The following is a 13,214-nucleotide window of genomic DNA, read 5'->3' as shown; positions in this document are numbered from 1 at the left end:
ATGAATATAATGAATATAATGAGTATAATGAATATAATGAATATAACGAATATAATGAACACAATGAATATAGTGAATGTAATGAATATAACGAATTATAACAAATTATAACGAATATAACGAACACAATGAATATAGAGAATGTAATGAATATAACGAATTATAACGAATATAACGAATATATCCAATATATCGAATTATAACGAATATAACCAATATAACAAATTATAACGAATATAACGAATATATCCAATATATCGAATTATAACGAATATAACCAATATAACAAATTATAACGAATATAACGAATTATAACGAATATAACGAATGTAACCAATACAACGAATTATAACTAATATAGCTAATATAACTAATATAACGAATTATAACGAATTATAACGAATTATAACGAATATAGCCAATATAATGAATTATAACGAATATAACTAATATAACTAATATAACGAATTATAACGAATTACAACTAATACAACAAATATAACGAACATAATGAATATAGACAGCAGTCCTCGAACAATCCGCCACGAATGTTGAAAAACGCATATCGGCCCAATTACACAAAGTATCGCCGGCCAATCTGTTCATCGCCCTGCGTCAAAAACTGTTCCGCCCCGTCAACACGGCCGTTCAATTACATTTCCATCAAGTTGCCGATTCGGAGGAAATGAAATTTCGCGCGAGACAAAACTCGCGGCAGTTTGGAACGCGGATGAAATCTTTTGTGAAGTATCTGGAGGGTACGCGAGCGTTTTCGGGGGAACAGAAGAAGAAGAAGAAGAAGAAAAAGAGGAAGAGTTTCACGGAAACAGCGAGGGGAAACAGCGCAAAAAAATGCATCCGCGCGTTGCAGAGGCGGGTCGCTTCAAAGAATCGCGCCGGCAATGCGAGATCCCGTTCAATCTCGGCCCGGAAATAATAGGATTCGCGGGGTGTAGTTCCGCCTAAAGTAAAAAATATTATGTATCCCGGCCGTTCTGCCGTTGCTATCCGTCATGCTGGAAATAGGGATGGTTGCTTAAAGATTCACCGGGCCGGAGGGGAGGATATATAACGGCATTTCTCGCGAACGCGAACTTTCAAAGGCCATCGGACGGCCTGCTTTATTTCCAGCCCTCGCCCACCCCCGTCCTCCCCTCCACGGAAAATAGGCTCCTTCTGTCCGGGGGGACGGGCGTAAAACGAAACGAGTATTGTTATTCAAATGCAGGCATTACGTTGATTGCCGCGAACGCTGCAAACTTTAACCCGGATATCTTCGCGAGCCTGAGCCACCGATCCCACGTGCCGTTCTCTCCGTCGAAATACTCGTGATCGATCATTCTTTGCTTAATTGGCTAACCGAGAAACCCTCGTCCGGACACCCTAAATATTCTAGGACGCTCGTAACGACGTATGGAGACGCGAAAACATTATTTAACTTTGATGTTGTGGCGTCAAGCAATTTGTAATCTCTCGTTCAAGAGAATAGAAATAAAAGAAAAATTGAAGTTATATGTTTGGGGGGGGGGGTGTTCTAGTGTTTTAGAATATTGATATCGACGTCGAGTGTCAAGCAATTTGTAATTGTTCAAGAGAATAGAAATAAAAGAAAAATTGAAGTTATATTTTTTGGGGAGGGGGGGTATTCTAGTGTTTTAGAATATTGATATCGACGTTCGCGATGCGCTGCGCAATTCGATGAGACAGCTGCGGCTGTCTCGAAACAATTAGTATTGTTTTATAAGCGTCATCGTAGACATCGCCGTCTCCTATTTCAACCCGTTCGCCTCGCAATTATTTTACAGTGATTGGAACCTCTTTCCAGTTTATTATTATTTATATTATTATTTTATATTAATTGTGGGATAATATGCAACTGTCGTTGCATTTTGTCGAGTGGAAGAATAAAATTTTCCGCCGTGTTATTCAAGCTAAAAGAAATTGTTTTCGTTTAAAAAAATCAATAAAACGCGCACGTTCGATCGATTAGCTTAATTAGTTGTTAACCAGGCGACGTTTTCAGTGTCAGTATAATCAGCTGATCTAATATCATACAGAGAAAATCGGCATGAAAAAAGCTCGGACACCGTGAGAAATTGAAACGAAAGAACTTTTTCAATTAAGAATCAAAGAGAACGCAAAAATCTGTTTCCTTCTTTCTTTTTTCTCTCGTGAAACGAGAGACTTTCGAGATTCCTTTCGCGAGAAGGTCTGGTTAACCGGTGAAACGGACACCGAATAAATTTCTCCGTTAATCGGAGCTTGTTGGAAGTTTCGATTGATTAGTGTTCAGAGCGGAACGAGTCGAGCCCCGTTCCCGAAGAATTGATGCGTTAAGTTACCGGATGATTTAAGTTGTCGAATACAGTTCGTCCCGCTCGACGGACGGTGGAGGGTCTTCAAGTTTTCCAATTACAGACCACGTGATCAGGCGGATAGCGATTTTCAGTCCGGAGGACGACAAGCTGATAATGAATTGTCCACGATGCGCAATGACGAAATGGCCCGGCGGACATCCTCCCGCGGCGCGAAGGGTTTTCCGGTAGGTATCGCTCGGGCTTTCGGTCCGATTCTACGAGCTGATCTATAATTCGGCGCCGGTATCAACCAATTACATCGATCGTACTCGGCGCCGCTGAATTATGCTATTCGACGGCGCAATTACAGATAAGTTTAAAAACGACCGCTAAATCACGGCCGCGCGATCCCGCAACTTCGAACTCCTGTCATTTTACAGAAAAAAATCCTACGGTAGTCTGCCTGTGCTCGTTTTAAAGCTCGAAGACCCTATTTTAACACAGCATAACTCAATTCTCCGAATTGTCAAACAGCAATTTTTTATTTATTCGAAAACCGTCTAAGGAACCAAAGTTATCTTCCTTTGACATTGTGCGGGTTCAAAGGGCTCTGAAAGGTTCAAAAATTTTTTTCCAAAGTCAAGTCAACGTGGTCCTGTAAAGCGAAGTTTCCCTTTCACGACGAGCTATAAAATGTCGATCTACGATTTTTCTGGCCCGTTCTACGATGATATTTGCACGAGGATTCCGCGTAATATTACTGATCAACCCTCGAACGGCGCTTCGAACCGTACGACTGTACGCGATCGAATACTAGAGTATCGCTATAGCTTCCGGGAACGGCTTACAGCGAGCCGGAAACAGCTTGATAAAGGAAGGTGAACAGGTGGAAGCCGAGATAGAGCCGGCGAGCTTTGAATCTCGGATTCCGCGCGAACGTTTTCCCGCGGAGAGGCGGGCAACGCGAGCCAATTAAGTTTCCCGGCTGGTTTTCTCGTAACGTTAGACGTTCGTTAGAGCCGCCATTAAGGGGTTGATTAGCATCCGAGGGTGCCATCGGGGGTGTCATTAAAAGGCTCGTTCTTCTTCTGCACAGGTTGCGGGTGGTGACCGTGGCACCTGCGGCTTTCCTCGCGGTCACATGCATCGCCAGCGTCGGCGTCACTCTCGCACTGGCGTTCCTCGCCTTCAATCTGCATTTCCGCAGGCACAAGTAAGTCTTGATTAACCCTCGGTCCCCTGTGTAAATTCCGTGCAGGGTTGTCACGGGCGCTGCTTAACGCGACGCGGCTGCGGCGAGTCGCGCCGGGATTCTCGCGCGCGAGGCTCATTTAACTTTTCGACTGTTATATCGTCGAATAAACTGTTTCAATTTCCCCGCTGTTTTCGAGGTCGCCGGAACATAATTCGCGCGTCCGCGAAGTTCACCGTTTCATCGCAATGTTCCACCTTCCACGAGCTTTCGTCATCGCGTTGTCGCGCCATTAAACTTATCGGTTTCCGTCTCGTCGAGGTTACATTCGCTTGCACGAAATCGTCGCAATCGCGCCATATTGACGATCGAAATAACAAAAGAAAATTCTTCGTATGTCCGCGTTGTACTAATTTTTCGCCATTGCATCGTCGTTCGAGCGTCACTCAACGTATCGAGCTTTGCTTCATCGAACAATGTAATTTAATTCCGTGTAATTTTTGAGGACACTGGACTCGCCGGCGATCGAAGCACTTAAACATTTCAAGCTCCGTTTCGTCGAACGCACTGATTCAATTCCACATTTCTGAGGTCACTCGATTGAAGGGCAATCGAACGGCTAAAAAATGCTACTCGTGCGTTCATTAATTTTTTACCATCGCGTCGTTTCATTAGTGACTCGTGCAACTTTCCAATGTTTCTTTCGTCGCGATGTGCCGGAAAAGGAGCTATTGTTTAAATTATAAACGCGAAGCTTGTAAATACTATATTTGCACAGTAATTTATCCCTGATTCGCGCTCTGATTACGCACAGAAATGTATAATTTGAGAAGATATAAACCTTGCGTCTCTCGTTTTCACAGTTTTTGGCAATCGGCGACTATAAAAACGAGCCGCAAGGCTCTCCTTTCCTCAAACTGTCTATAATTGTCTAAATTACTGTAAATACTAATTATACTAAATTTCGATACACATCGCCCCGAGATCGTCGCGGACATTCGACGGACATGCGAATCTCGTTTTCCGACAGGAGCATCAAACTTTCGAGCCCGAGGCTGAACAATATGGCAGCCGTTGGCTGCGGTCTGGTTTACGGTGCGGTGATCCTTCTGGGCCTGGACCACGCCACCCTGCCGGACAGCGACGACTATTATCCAGCCGTGTGCACGGTGAGCAGCATTCATTTTCCCCGGCGAGAAACTCGTTAGTCTCGCGAGCAAACGGCATCGCGACCGACCCCGGCCGCGTTTAGCTAATTAGAGTGGAGCCCTTGGGTCCCCTCGGACTTTGATAAGACCTCCGTGTAATGCGGAACTCGAAAGGGGCTCCCTCGTTCGTGTCCACCCAGTGAAAATAGTCCGCGGGACTATAATTTTCCCCTTCGAAAATTCGCGGCGAATTCGCGCGCGGCCAAAGCCCCGCGGAACACGGCGCGGTTCAAGGTGCAATCTCGTTCCAGGCCAGGGTCTACCTGTTGTCCGCCGGATTCTCGTTGGCCTTCGGCTCGATGTTCACCAAGACGTACCGGGTGCATCGGATATTCACGAAGAGCAGAAGCGGCGTCGTCAAGAATAAGGTCGCTCGTCGGAATCGTAGAAATTTGGCGAACTCTTCGCAGAATTCTTGAATAACGAGCACGTTCTCGGGGCTCCCTTGCATCGTAAGGGACGACTTTAGAACTGTTTAACGGTTTAAAAGTTCTTTGTTCTTCGTAACAGCATGATTCAAAAATGATGTTCCATTTAGACGCCTCGTTCGTCGAACTTTCCACTTCGTTCGCTCCGATGTTTCCTACTTCTTTACAGCTTCAGAAACTCGGAAACATTTACGCGACGACTGCTCGAACATTCTGCGAAGCGTTCGCTTCACAGCTATAATAATTAAAAAATTAACAATAACAATATTTTGTAACAATATTTCCTAATTCCTCCAGTGTCTTCACGGTTTTGCATTTCAAACCACTTCTGTCACAAATGCATAAAAGTCGCACAGTCTATCAATTAGAATATTTATATTAAATTTCTATGAAATTTATATTAAATTTATGTTAAATTTATATTAAATTTAGCCTGTTCATCTTTCAATGTTTCTTCTTATTCGCAGCTTCTTCAAGACACGCGACTGATAAGCCTGATCTTCGTGCTGCTGCTGATAGACGGCCTCGTGGTAACCTTGTGGGTCACTTTCGACCCGATGCAGCGCCACTTACGGAACCTGACACTGGAGATTAACCCGCAGGACAGAGGCGTAGTGTACCAGCCCCAGGTAACGAATCCGTTGTCGATCCAACGCCTGTCCAATTTCGAGAGAGAATTCAGATTTCTTTGAAAGCGAATCCGATACTCGTTTAGGATAGTTAACCCCGGGAGCGGCACAGCTGGCCCGACTAATAGACAGCCCCTAATTGCCAAACACGATCCGAAACTGTAACTGTAACGAACGCGGCCAATTAATAGCGTTTAATTGTCGATGCAGGTAGAAGTGTGCCACTCGCAACACACCAACAGCTGGCTCGGCGCACTCTACGTCTACAAAGGACTGCTGCTCATCGTCGGCGTCTACATGGCCTGGGAAACAAGGTAAAAATACCCCGGCCGATTGTTCCACTTTTTTTTAACGAACGTCGCCGTTTAGAAGAACAATTGTCCTTCTACGCGAAATTCAAACACGGCACGAGAAACTTGAAACGCTTTTCTCTCCGACTCTTGCACGTTCGAATGACTCCATGACGATTAAACAATTTTTTTTCTGCTATTGTTCTAACTTTATCTTGTAGGGGAGAGTTTCCCCTTTGCAACGACGTCTCGGAAGTCGATCTGCGATTTTTTTCTCATGGTTTTATCGTGCTCTGAACGAGAAAAGTGCCTTCGAAAATGACGTGTTTTTCTTGAAAATTGAATGGTCTCTAGGAACGGTAAAAACTTCTTCCCGGGATTGAACGCACCGTAGATTTGAAGATCGAAGCTTCACCTTTACTACAAGCCCTTAAAACTTGATACACGATTTTTTCTCGCGGTTTTATCGTACTTCGAGCGAGAGGAGTGCTCTTGGCGTCAATATAGACGAAAATGAAAACACGTCTTTTTCGGGGAAATTGAAACCTCTCTAGAAACGATAAAAAATTTTTTCCGGGACTGAACGTACCGCAGATTGGAAGACCGAAGCTTCATATTTACTACAAGCCCTTAAAACTTGATACACGATTTCTTTCTCGCGATTTTACCATACTTCGAACGAGAGGAGTGCTCTCGACGTCAAAGCAGCCAAAAATAAAAACACGTCTTTTTCGACGATATTGAAATCTCTCTAGAAACGATAAAAAAATTTTCCCAGGATCGAACAAACCGTACATATAAAAATCGAAGCTTCCCCTTTCCAACGACCGTAAAAAACTCGATCTACGATTTTTTCTAACCGAGGCGTCGAGCTTTGAACGGAAGACAAACTTGCAACGACCGGCGGTCAACTTTGACTATTGCTGCTCGAATGTTTTCGGGCTCGCTGTAAAGGGGTGAAACTTCGATCCTTCGACGGCGGTTTCGACAAACTTCGCCGATAGAGAGCCGCAGTAAAAACTATTCCGCGCGATGGTCAGCGGAATGGCCTTAGTCCGGCCAGATCGGCGATTTGTAACGCGATTGCAAGCTGTGCGGAACCGAAACAGCAATTCGTTGGCTCGGAGTGTTCGCGTACGTGGAAGTTCGAATTGGAGAGGCGGGGCCGAAACGGAATTGGAGTTTAATGAGGGATGCCATTAGGGCGTTCATTAGCAAAGGCGTTTCCTCTTTTTGTCGACGGACTGTCATTCGAGTATCGGGCGCCGCTCGCGGAGACCGATGGGGTCGCGACGAGGATAAAGTTTAAGGACACAACAAACGGCCCGTATCGATCCCGCGCGATAATTTCGTTCGGCGAACGTCGAGGCCCGCTAATTCAATCGTTTCAGGCACGTGAAGATACCGGCGCTGAACGACTCCCAGTACATCGGCATGAGCGTCTACTTCGTCGTGATCACGTCCGGCATAGTCGTCGTGCTGGCGAACCTGATGTCCGATCGCGCGACCCTCGCATTCGTCACAATCACCGCCCTGATTCTCGCATCGACCACCGCGACCTTGGCGTTGCTATTCCTCCCGCAGCTGGCCAATATCTTGGCCGGCGAGAGAGCCGATCCCGTCGTCCAGAGTCTCGGATTGAAGATTGAATGCAACACCAGGAGATTTGTCACCGACGACAAGAAGTAAGCCATCTTTATCTCGGCGGCGAAGCGACGATCCTTTTGATGAGACTTTTTCGCCGAGCCAGCGGGAAAACCAGTCGCTCGGCCGTCGTAATTAATAGACCGCAGATTCTCGTGCGAACAATTTACTGTACCGTTCTTCCTCGAATCATCCTGGCGGATTAATATCTCAAGATTCTCTCGATCTATTTTTGCTGTTTTAAATTCCCTTAATGTTGCCGTAAATGAGTAAAATCCCGCGGCACAGTGATTAATCATGTACATTCGGCGCAGGATTTCAACTCGAAATCCAAAATAGTTTCGGTTGACCTACATTGGAAATCGAATTTTCCGACAACCGTGCAACGGTTGCGCTTTTAATAGTATTTTTTTCTTTTAAATTTGGAGAAATTTGATAATGCTAAAATTATTTTTGTAACATGTAACAATTTTTAACCGAGTCGTTGTTCGAGCGCAAAACTGCATTTTATGCATTTTATGCATCTGTGACAGAAGCAGACTTGCGAATACTGTCATCTTGAACGTTGATTAATTAATTGATTAATTAACATCTGATGTGAGAGGAACTGCAATATTAATTTCTCAAGATATACAATTGAAAAGCATCGTGGCTGGATTGGGGGGAATAAAAATGACGTGCATTAATTGCAAGACTAATTAATTCTAATAATTTTGACGCATTCAATATAATTCCATAACATTTCTAAAGTTTTTGTCATAAATGCATCAAATCTGCAGTCTAACAACGACGAAAAGATTCGAGATCAAATCTATAATCAATTAGTAATATTAATAACGCGGCTTCGCGTACTTCTCTTCCTCAAGACACCGCGTAGATAAAAAATTAGGCTACATTCTTAAAATTCAGAAATCGGTGTTAGAGGATTGAAATAGATTCAGCCAACACTGGCATCGAGTCCCGAAGAGCAAGGGGTGGATAAGTTCGATTGTCAGCAGAGACAGGAAACTGCGGGGAAAACATTTTACCATTTCGTCCGAGACAAAAACGTCGAAGACGGAGGCAAGAAAATCCCGCTTATCTCCTGGTAAGAGGAAAATAGAGAAACGAAAGGGTGCAGGTGCGAAGAAAGGTGGCGACAGTGTTGGTCACCCCGGCGATAAAGGTCTGTCGGTTTCGAGCTAATCGAACGGATCGACCTCGGACGGTGTACCCTATCGTGTCCCGGTCCCCGAAACCCTTGGTGCGTGCTGGTTCTACGGTACAAAGAATCGATTCGCCTTAAACCGGGTCACAGATATCGTTTATCATATTTTATTCAGCCCGTCTCTCCCCTACTATCACTGAATCTCCCGCGAAACCACGGCTGCCCGGGTTTATTTATTAGTCGTTAGCCGAATCCTTCGGGGCTTTAAACTTATCAATAGCGCGCTCGACTGTACAGGGTGTCCCGAAAATGTCTCTAAATCCGGAACCGGTGTATTCCTTTGGTTATTCGAAGCAACTTTTTCCTCGGCGAAAATGCAATCCGCGGCTTCGTTTATGAGTTATTAGCGAAAAACGGCGGCCAATCGGAGAGCGAGCGCGGCCGACGCTCTGTCCTTTGCGCGCTCGTTGGCTGGGTCGCCTCGCGCCAGCCGTGCTCGCTTCCTATTGGTCACTGTTTTCCGTGAATATCTCGTAAACGAAGCCGCGGATTGCATTTTCACTGAGGAAAAAGTTGCTTCGAATAACCCGAGGAATCCACTACTTCCGGATTTGGAGATATTTTTTGGGGCACCCTGTATGTATCCTGAACGATTAAACGCGTCGAAGTGACGGTTCTCAGACCTCGTATTTTACCGCGACGATGCCGCCGACGGGATCAAATATTCAACGCCGATGCCACCAAACGGTAGCTGTACGACAATTGATTGTTTAAATAATTTCAACGATCGATAATATTCCTCGTTAGACCGGTGTATCGGCTTCGTCGCCGGGCTGTGTAGCTTTAAAATATGTAACCCTGCGCTGTGTGGCCCGACTCGTTCCAAGTCGATTCTCGCACGTCGAAGATTCACGCTACAGGGTGTACCGAAAGTCGCTCGCGATCGAGAAACGAGGGGCTTTGTTCCTCGGGAAAAGGTTGCTGCAAATGACCTCGGGGACACTTTGGGGGCGACTTTGACCCTTTCTGGGTCACTTCTGGGACACCTTGTATATCTGCCGGCAGGTTTGTGTGATCATTCTTTTAAACTCGTTCTTAAGAGATTGTTAAAATTCTACGGTAATATGATTATTTCATCTGATTATTCGGATTAGTATAATGCACACACACACACAACGAGTTCTTTTGAAACTATTATTTAAAGAAATTATTTTAAAAAATTATTTTTAAGAAAACTAGTCGCGCTCCTATTGTTGTTAGACACGGTTCGATCATCGAGATTCAGTAAATATGCAGTAAATTCTACCTAATTCGCGCTCAGATCGCGCACAAAAACGGACAATTTTGGAGAAGAAGATGCGATTATTAGAACAACTATATACAAGGTGTTCCATAATTACGTTAACACCGGGTCAGAGGTGATTCCTGAGGTAATTTCAAGTAACTTCTCTCCCCAAATCGTCCACTTTCGCGCGCAATCTGAGCGCGAATCAGGAAGACGTCGCTGAATCCCGCTCGAACAGCTCGAAGCAGCGCGTGTCACAGCATCGCGGCGGGGACTCGCGAGCCTCGAAAGAATCGCGAGATCCGAAAAATCGGACACAAATACGAGACGGTACGCCGGTTCGCCGGACAACCGTGAAAACTTCGGTCGGCCGCGCGAGGGTTAAAGCGTCGGCGAAACGATTGACTGAAATGGGATTTCACGTGACAGCGAGCTGCAGTACCGGGTCGAGGTGCAGAACCGCGTGTACCGTCGCGAAATGGCGCAGCTGGAGCTGGAGCTGGCCAGATTGGAGAAACAATTGGCGCAGGAGCCGGTCGAGCCGTCGCACGCTTCGTCGAGCGCGTCGATTCCGCAACGGAATCCGAGCATCGGCGGCGGCCTGCCTTTGTTGTTGCTCAGCGTCCTACCGCCGGTCATACCGAGGGCTAGCTGGCCATCCGCCGATCCATCCGGTGAGTGACGCCTTCTCCTCGACCCTCCTGTTCCACTCGAAGATTCGTTGTGCAAATGAATCCGCGCTTTCCAAGCGACGCGACAGGACGCGGACATATCCCCCCCGCTTCGCCAGTCATTTGTTATCCATCCCGCTGACAGTCTCTCATGAATTTTCTATACGGTCGGATATTTGACGGTGACGGGGACGATTCGACGCCGGAGTTGGGCAAAGTGTAATTGGAAGAATGACCGATGATTAGGATCGCGAGCGGTGCTCTAACGAAGGCTGATGATCGCGGAATAGTAGCCGTGGAACATGATTTTATTAGCCGCGTCAGGCATTAGTCGTTTGTGAAAATTAATGGACTGCGGATGTTCTGCGTTTATAGTAAAAATGCGTAGGTGACATTTCAAGCAATTATTATGCTAAAGGAATAAAATGATCACGTGAAACTTTCATTCGAATCTTCTTTGTTGCAATCGATGATTTCGTTGCATTACGGAATATTAATCCGCAGTCATTCGTGGAATATAATTTTATTAGCCACGTCAGGCATTAGTGATGTGTGAAAATTAGTAGACTGCGGATGTTCTGCATTTATAATAGAAAAGCATAGGCGAAATTTCAAACAATGGAAATATTAGAGGAATAAAATGATCGCATCGACACTGAAATGATCAAAGAGAGAATGAAGCTTTTATTCGAATATTCTTCGTCGCAATCGATGATATCGATGCATTACGAAATATTAATCCGCAGTCATTCGTGAAACATGATTTTATTAGCCACGTAGTCATTTATTGAAAGCTGACTGTATTAGTAAATTAGTTATTTAACTACGAATATTCTGCATTTATGATAAAAATGGATGGGTGAAATTTCGAACAATGAAAATATTAGAATCAATTTTTGCCACATAACTGCATAAAATCCGCAGACCAGTAGTTTCGCCGAACTAACGAAAGCAGTCGCGTTTGAGGAACTGATTTCTGACTAGTGACTAATTCGATCGAGTCAACGTTGGTCATACTTTTATCGATTGGTGAAACTTCTCCAAACGTGCCCAACTCTGTTCGACGGGAACCTTGGACGCACACGGTGGTGTTGGACTAAATCACGGAGACGAGTTCATTCCGTCGAGCTTCGAAAACCCGATCCTCGCCTTTCCCCCCGAAATCTAGAAACATCGTCTTCGTTATTTCGTCCGACACACCGCCGAAGATCGATGCCTGGGCACTTAACGAGCTCGGATAAATAGCGCGTCGAGCACAAAACATCGTGCACAAAACGAAAAGAGAAATCGAAGGAATTGAAAAGATCGCGTGAGAGATATCGAAGAGAATCGGAAGAAGGAAATCGAACAGCTGTCTTTCGATAGAACAGCTGATTTTAGGTAGAACAGCTGATTTTCAATTAAACAGCTGATTTCAGATAGAACAACTGATTTTAGATCGTACAGTTGATTTTCAATTAAACAGCTGATTTCTGATAGAACAACTGATTTTAAATAGAACAGCTGATCTTAGATAGAGCAGCTGATTTTCAATTAAACAGCTGATTTTAGATCGAACAGCCGATTTTCAATTAAACAGCTGATTTCAGATAGAACAACTGATTTTAGATCGAACAGTTGATTTTCAATTAAACAGCTGATTTCAGATAGAACAACTGATTTTAAATAGAACAGCTGATCTTAGATAGAGCAGCTGATTTTCAATTAAACAGCTGATTTTAGATCGAACAGCTGATTTTCAAATAAACAGCTGATTTTAGATAGAACAATTGATTTTAGATCGAACAGCTGATTTTCAATTAAACAGCTGATTTCTGATAGAACATCTGATTTTAGATCGTACAGCTGATCTTAGACAGAACAGTTGATCTTAGATAGAATAGCTGATTTTCAATTAAACAGCTGATTTTAGATAGAATAGCTGATTTTCAATTAAACAGCTGATTTTAGATCGAACAGCTCATTTTCTATCGAACAACCGATTTTAGATAGAACAGCTGATTTTCGATCGAACAGCTGATCTTAGATAGAACAGTTTGAGAAACGATGTTTCGCGAAAGATCGACGGAAATATTTTTTGACGAAGCTGTCCGAGATCGATATGATTAATCGTCGCGTAAGTGCCGATGATTTACGGTGTGTGCAGAGCGGTATTGTGTGCAGGTTCCCGTCGAATCGTCCGCCAGCAAAAGCGGCGGCGAACAACTAGAGCGTGTACATGGAAAGGATCGCTTTTTTTTGGTAGAGGCACCCGCGAAACGATCTTCCGCAATGTATCATGTAAATTTGCACGATGAATGAAAAAACCACACAAAAAAAATACCAAGGAGAGAAGGAAGGAACGATACATAATTAATATTCTTCTCGCTTCGTCATTCGTCGGGTGTCATTCAGGTGTTCAGGAAAGGTGACAGAATTCCGTT

At 44.5% G+C, this 13,214-nt stretch overlaps 1 protein-coding gene across 4 annotated transcripts in view; it reads left to right on the top strand.

The window, feature by feature from the left end:
• Positions 1-13,214, top strand: part of GABA-B-R3 (gamma-aminobutyric acid type B receptor subunit 3) — a 93,842-nt gene that overhangs the window by 73,059 nt on the left and 7,569 nt on the right. For 3 of the 4 annotated variants that reach the window (XM_076518487.1, XM_076518485.1, XM_076518486.1), the window contains exons 9-16: positions 2,419-2,542; positions 3,394-3,510; positions 4,520-4,658; positions 4,949-5,065; positions 5,593-5,754; positions 5,965-6,068; positions 7,436-7,729; positions 10,550-10,794. In XM_076518487.1, coding sequence (XP_076374602.1) covers positions 2,419-2,542; positions 3,394-3,510; positions 4,520-4,658; positions 4,949-5,065; positions 5,593-5,754; positions 5,965-6,068; positions 7,436-7,729; positions 10,550-10,794 — 1,302 coding nt within the window. Of the gene's footprint in view, positions 1-2,418; positions 2,543-3,393; positions 3,511-4,519; positions 4,659-4,948; positions 5,066-5,592; positions 5,755-5,964; positions 6,069-7,435; positions 7,730-10,549; positions 10,795-13,185; positions 13,199-13,214 lie in introns of all 4 variants that reach the window. The other variant, XM_076518488.1, reaches the window with a different exon arrangement.

Source organism: Megalopta genalis, chromosome 2, assembly GCF_051020955.1.
Source record: "Megalopta genalis isolate 19385.01 chromosome 2, iyMegGena1_principal, whole genome shotgun sequence".
NCBI lineage: Eukaryota > Metazoa > Arthropoda > Insecta > Hymenoptera > Halictidae > Megalopta > Megalopta genalis.
This window is presented reverse-complemented; position numbering and strand designations above follow the sequence as displayed.